Source organism: Cherax quadricarinatus, chromosome 80 (assembly GCF_038502225.1).
Source record: "Cherax quadricarinatus isolate ZL_2023a chromosome 80, ASM3850222v1, whole genome shotgun sequence".
Lineage (NCBI taxonomy): Eukaryota > Metazoa > Arthropoda > Malacostraca > Decapoda > Parastacidae > Cherax > Cherax quadricarinatus.
This window is the reverse complement of record NC_091371.1, coordinates 9106534-9114033: the sequence shown is the minus strand read 5'-3', so window position 1 is coordinate 9114033 and position 7500 is coordinate 9106534. Positions and strand designations below refer to the sequence as shown.

Sequence of the window (7500 nt, the reverse complement as noted above, 5' to 3'; positions counted from 1 at the left end):
TTTTTAGCCAATTACGGTTATAATGGGAGACAAGATTAACATCGCTACTGTTCTGCAGTCTGTTTTCCTGCAGACCTTAATGATCCACAGTGAATATCGTGAAGCATCTCTGAGGGGCTTGTGTATAAGAGGTCGATAATCTATCAAGTCTGTGGGGCTCATTCTTACGTTGCATAAGTGATCTTATTTAATTATAAATGGTGAGTGAGAAATAAAGTGAGAACATCATCAAACAGGATATATACACTGAGTAGTATGTATTTGTATCTTTCAGTGTATATACTCTGAATGTTGCGAAGTACAGAGATATGTCTGTCTCTCAGTGTACGTATATATTTGTATCTTCCCGTGTCTTGACACAAGAGTTGTGGATATACACAGAAATGTGTACCTTTCGGTGTATATACAGAGAGATGCATATATCTCAATTTATGTACTTCGAGAGGTGGACATATATAAACTGATAATCCACCTGACAATGACTTACCACAGTATACACCAATTCATTTCTCCGTGACTCCAATAAGCCCAGAGTACCAACATACTCGGGGCATCAGTAAATGGGCAACATGACTATGACAGCAAGAATCCTTGGGCACAAACATAGCCCAGGCAGCAACATAACCCTGGCAGCAACATAACCCTGGCAGCAACATAACCCTGGCAGCAACATAACCCTGGCAGCAGCATAGCCCTGGCAGCAACATAACCCTGGCAGCAGCATAACCCTGGGAGCAACATAACCCTGGCAGCAACATAACCCTTGCAGCAACATGGCCAGTCCACCAGCAAAAGTCTACATATATTTGTTACTTGAGCGGATCTCAGTCAAACACTCCTTGACTCCCTGGATTCTCTCAATAACTAGACACGAGTCTCAAGTCCCATCCTAGTCACTCTTAAAGCCACGGTTGACGATCTTCAACCTCGAGGCTTGGACATGCTGAAGGAAGTTGGAGAGGTGGTCATTAGAGGGTAATTGAACACTTGAGGGAGCAGCTCAGCAGTTTACAGATACCTCAGGGGAAAACTAGAGGAGAAAGATGGTCATTAGTTACGCTTTCTAGTGACTCCTGCGTAGTGGACACGACGTTAAGTCTCTCTGAAGACGTCAAGATTAATACATATCGATTTAATTAAGGACGACAAGTTATCGTAGTTTGGTTGCCGTGTCACTTGTGTGTATTGTTGTGACCAGCCTTCAGTGACTCCTCCAAGCAGTGACCTGCCTGTCAGGTGTGTCCAGTGTCTGTTGATGTGACCAGCCTTCAGTGACTCCTCCAAGCAGTGACCTGCCTGTCAGGTGTGTCCAGTGTCTGTTGATGTGACCAGCCTTCAGCAAAAACTTTACGGAATCAGTGGCAGAACCACAGGAGAAAGGATCATACATTTTTGCTGAGGGTTGAGAGAGAGAGAGAGAGAGAGAGAGAGAGAGAGAGAGAGAGAGAGAGAGAGAGAGAGAGAGAGAGAGAGAGAGAGAGAGAGAGAGAGAGAGAGAGAGGAGAGAGAAATATAAACACAAGAAAAGTCTCGGTCTTGGGCTCAAGGCAAAAGTCAGCAAAAATCACATCTGAAATTTTCTGAATATATTTTGAGATCCTGGCCGTGTGTGTGTGTGTGTGTGTGTGTGTGTGTGTGTGTGTGTGTGTGTGTGTGTGTGTGTGTGTGTGTGTGTGTGTGTGTGTGTGTGAGTGTATGTACTCACCTAGTTGAGGTTGCAGGGGTCGAGTCCAAGCTCCTGGCCCCCGCCTCTTCACTGGTCGCTACTAGGTCACTCTCCCTGAACCGTGAGCTTTATCATACCTCTGTGTGTATGTGTGTGTGTGAAGTAGAAACAATGAGAAACTTCAGAGAAAGGTACGATAGATCCACTTAAAATCAGTCAACAGGACGGTAAGACTATGATCCCAGAGCTAATGCTCAACACCTACAAAATTAAAACGATAATCAAACACACACACACACACCCACACACACACACACACACACACACACACACACACACACACACACACACACACACACACACACACACACACACACACACACACACACACACATACACACACACACACATACACACACACATTATCAGGAGGAGAGTGGTGGAACACCTGGAACGGAACAAGATCATAAATGAAAACCAGCATGGGTTCATGGAAGGCAAATCCTGTGTCACAAACCTTCTGGAGTTTTATGACAAGGTAACAGAAGTAAGACACGAGAGAGAGGGGTGGGTTGATTGCGTTTTCCTAGACTACAGGAAGGCCTTTGACACAGTTCCCCACAAGAGATTAGTGCAGAAGCTGGAGGATCAGGCGCATATAACAGGGAGGGCACTGCAATGGATCAGGGAATACCTGACAGGGAGGCAACAATGAGTCACGGTACGTGAAGAGGTATCACAGTGAGCGCCTGTGACGAGCGGGGTCCCACAGGGGTCAGTTCTAGGACCATTGCTATTTTTGATATATGCGAACGACATGAGGGAAGGAATAGACTCTGAAGTGTCCCTATTCGCAGATGATGTGAAGTTGATGAGAAGAATTAAATCGGATGAGGATGAGGCAGGACTGCAAAGAGACTTGGACAGGCTGGACATGTGGTCCAGAAACTGGCTTCTCGAATTCAACCCTGCCAAACGCAAAGTCATGAAGATTGGGGAGGGGCAAAGAAGACCGCAGACAGAGTATAGGCTAGGAGAACAAAGACTACAGACCTCACTCAGGGAGAAAGATCTTGGGGTGACCATAACACCGAGCACGTCACCGGAGGCACATATCAACCAAATAACTGCTGCAGCATACGGGCCCCTGGCAAATCTGAGAATAACGTTCCGATACCTTAATAAGGAATCGTTCAAGACACTGTACACTGTGTATATTAGGCCCATACTGGAGTATGCAGCACCAGTCTGGAACCCACACCTGGTCAAGCACGTCAAGAAGTTAGAGAAAGTACAAAGGTTTGCAACAAGGCTAGTCCCATAGCTCAGGGGAATGTCGTACGAGGAAAGGTTGAAGGAAATCGGACTGACGACACTTGAGGACGGAAGGGTCAGGGGAGACATGATAACGACATACAAGATACTGCGGGGAATAGACAAGGTGGACAGAGATAGGATGTTCCAGAGAGGGGACACAGAAACAAGGGGTCACAACTGGAAGCTGAAGACTCAGACGAGTCACAGGGACGTTAGGAAGTATTTCTTCAGTCATAGAGTCGTCAGGAAGTGGAATAGCCTAGCAGGTGAAGTAGTGGAGGCAGGAACTATACATAGTTTTAAGAAGAGATGTGACAAAGCTCAGGGAGCAGAAAGGGAGAGGACCTAGTAGCGATCAGTGAAGAGGCGGGGCCAGGAGCTGAGTCTCGACCCCTGCAACCACAATTAGGTGAGTACACACACACACACACACATACGCTTGGAAACCAGGACACTGGAAGTAAATGTCAGATCATTTTATGGAGTTTAAAATTTTCTATAGGTGGTGGTGGTGGTGGTGGTGGTGGTGATGGTGGTGGTGGTGGTGGTGGTGGTTGTGGCGGTGGTGGTCGTGGTGGTGACAGTAGTGGTGACACCTCTCATTCAAACGGTACTAAGGCTGACGAGTACGGGGCTACGAAAATACGCTACCCACAAGCACCTCTGCTGGCGTCAACAACACAAGTTGAGCTAATTAAAACTGAACACAGGTGAGCCTCACACCTGTCACAACACGACACACCACTAATGCTTTCTTACACACATGACTTTCCAGTCCCAACCTCATGAGATTTTCCCAAAAGAAATAAAATAGACACACACGCACAAATATATATATATAGATATATATATATATATATATATATATATATATATATATATATATATATATATATATATATATATATATATATATATATATATATATATATATATATATATATATATATATATATATATATATATATATATATATATATATATATATATATATATATATATATATATATATATATATATATATATATATATATATACATATACATGTATATATAATGATCGTAAAATCGTGAAATGTAGGTTAATAAATCCGAGTTAAGGAATACATAGGCATTATTGGGGTCGTATTATAAATATATTTTCTCTTCAACTCAGAATGATGTAAAAGATCTGAAAAAAATGGGTGACACTTAACTTACCCAAGAGTGACACTTAAAATAAGTCTAGTGACCACTTTGGAATAGTCAAGGTCACAGTACCGTGGCTGGAACAATTCACAACTAACCCACAATACTATGGCTGGCACAGAAAACTCGCAGTGAACCTCTAAAGTAGTGGCGAAACGTGACGATGACATTTCGGTCAGTCCTAGACCATTATCAGGTCTAGAATAAACTGAAACGTTCATAGCACACACTGAGAACGACCATCATGTGAATACAGAATTTATCATACAAAGAAATAATTCCGCTACTCACCGTTAGGATCCTTGGCTTCTAAATTCTCTGCTTCCACCACCACTAAGTTGAGCACCAGGATGGGAGGCTGCACACACACAGAAAATATTAAAATAAGTGAAAACACTATAATACATGTATATATATATATATATATATATATATATATATATATATATATATATATATATATATATATATATATATATATATATATATATATATATATATATATATGCAAAAAACCACTCTGAAAGAATAGAGAAATTCCAAGCGCTTTCGTGACTACTCACATTATCAAGGAACATAGTTCCTTGATAATGTGAGTAGTCACGAATGCGCTTGGAATTTCTCTATTCTTTCAGAGTGGTTGTTTTGCATATTCTGAAATCACCTATTTACTGTGATATATATATATATATATATATATATATATATATATATATATATATATACATATATATCTTATGGCTCTCAGGTTATTGTATACATTATATATTTATTTCGAAATAAGTATTTTTGTTTGTATTTGTGAAGACAGTGATCTACGGAAGGCAGAGTTAACAATAAACTAACATTGTAACGCAGAATATACAACGAATTCTCTCAAGCTTCGCCTGTCTCCATCTCCCACTGGGTATTAAGTAATTAATTAACCTTTATCGTGTTTACCTTTCCCATGTGTTCCCAGGGGAGGTCGTGCTCCCCCCCTCTTTCTCCCACTCTCCCACCTAACCCCCTCCTCCTCCTCCTCCTCCTCCACTCCCCCGTGCAACCCCCACCCCCCTCCTCCACCTCATCCAGCTACCCAACTTTCACTTGACCTGGAGTAGTTTTCTATTAAGAAAACCTAAGATTTTGAAATTACAATGATCTCAATGCCTCGTTGAATTTACATCATCTAAATTACCTGATCGGCAGAAGTCTATCAGACACTGCTTAGAGGAGAATTTATATTTACTTAAAAAAAAAATATTGATGTTGGAATTTTAAGTGGAGAAGGAATTCCAAGGAATTTTTCATGATATGGTGGTTCCACATCATGCATAAAAGTTACATTAAAAATAAATAGCTGTCAGAATTTTTTTTTTTATTTAGATGTCCCCGGAAAAAAATAGAGTGAATGATGATTTAAGTGTTTCTTCTCTTTCGGGTCCCACTGCCTGGGTGGGAAACAGCCGATATGTTAATAGAAAATGATAATAATATTTTTAGGATTCCATGTGCAGAATGTGACAAATTTTACTGTTTGGCAAACTATTTTTAAACGTTTTAAATTGAGATTTCAAAGGCGAAAATACGATTAAAACTGGACGAGCGTTAATGGCGTCGTTTATTCATGAGAGATTTTACTCACCACGTCAGTGATTAAAACCTGAGCATATTGTTACATGCAAATATGGTCTTATATCATAAAATAGTATTGTTTATAATTCAAACAATAGTCCAGAACTGTATAAACTAGATAAATTCATAAATAATAATAATAATAATAATAATAATAATAATAATAATAATAATAATAATAATAATAATAATCTTTATATCTACAGTGTATAATACAACTGACACAGACCTAGCTAACATCACTGGCATATTCCATCGCCCTTGTTAATGTAGAGTATTTCGGGCATCTTACGTTAATCTCACCCCCCAGGATGCGACCCACAACAGCCGACTAACACACAGGTACCTACTTGCTCCTAGGTGACAAGAGGCAGCTGGTGCAAGGAAACACTCCCAACGTTCCACGTGTGCCGAGGATCGATCCCAGACCCCTCTGTGTATGAGTTGAGGAGGACGCTATTGACTAACCACTTACCTGACGTCTCACTCCTGACCCGACAGTGTAGGGTACAGAAGGTAGGGTATGCACCACCGTGTTCTACTGGCTAGAGCACCGCATAAGATGTCATTTGCTTCTTCACTTTCACTATTCCTTGAGAATATCTCTGAGAGATAACGAAAATGCCAGAAAATCTTTTATCCACAAGGTATAGAATTATATATATATATATATATATATATATATATATATATATATATATATATATATATATATATATATATATATATATATATATATATATATATATATATATATATATATATATATATATATATATCTTGCCGAATAGGCAGAATTTGCGATCTTGGCTTAAATAGCAACGCTCATCTTGCCATATAGGACAAGTGAAAATTTGTGTATGCAATAATTTCGCCAAAATCATTCTGAACCTAACGAAAAAAATACATTTGACTGTGTTTGTTTAGTATTAAATTACTGTAAACAAATCTAAAATATATTTAGTTAGGTTAGGCTAAAATAAATTGTTCTTGTTATAATAAGGTTAGGTAAGCTTTCTAAGATTCTTTTGGTGCAAAATTAAAAATTTTTACATTAACATTAATGAAAAAATATATCTTTAAACGTACAAGAGAAAATTTTAGAAAGGACTTAATATTAAATGAATTCTTGCTAATTGTCCAGTTTCACATATTCGGCACGACATATATATATATATGTCGTGCCGAATAGGCAGAACTTGCGATCTTGGCTTAAATAGCAACGTTCATTTTGCCATATAGGACAAGTGAAAATTTGTGTATGCAATAATTTCGCCAAAATCATTCTGAACCTAACGAAAAAAATATATTTCACTGTGTTTGTTTAGAATTTAATTATTGTAAACAAATCTAAAATATATTTAGTTGGGTTAGGCTAAAATAAATTGTTCTTGTTGTAATAAGGTTAGGTAAGTTTTCTAAGTTCATTTTGGTGCAAAATTATAAATTTTTACATCAACATTAATGAAAAAAATATATCTTTAAACGTATAAGAGAAAATTTTAGAAAGGACTTAATTTTAAATGAGTTCTTGCTAATTGACCAGTTTTACATATTCGGCACGACATATATATGTACATATATATATACATATATGTACATATATATATATATATATATATATATATATATATATATATATATATATATATATATATATATATATATATATATATATATATATATATATATATATATATATATATATATATA

At 38.1% G+C, this 7500-nt stretch overlaps 1 protein-coding gene across 2 annotated transcripts in view; it reads right to left on the bottom strand.

The window, feature by feature from the left end:
* Positions 1 to 7500, bottom strand: part of unc-13-4A (BAI1 associated protein 3) — a 435667-nt gene that overhangs the window by 137266 nt on the left and 290901 nt on the right. For both annotated transcript variants that reach the window (XM_070102093.1, XM_070102094.1), the window contains exon 4: positions 4462 to 4528. In XM_070102093.1, the coding sequence (XP_069958194.1) occupies positions 4462 to 4528 (67 nt within the window). The remainder of the gene's footprint in view (positions 1 to 4461; positions 4529 to 7500) is intronic.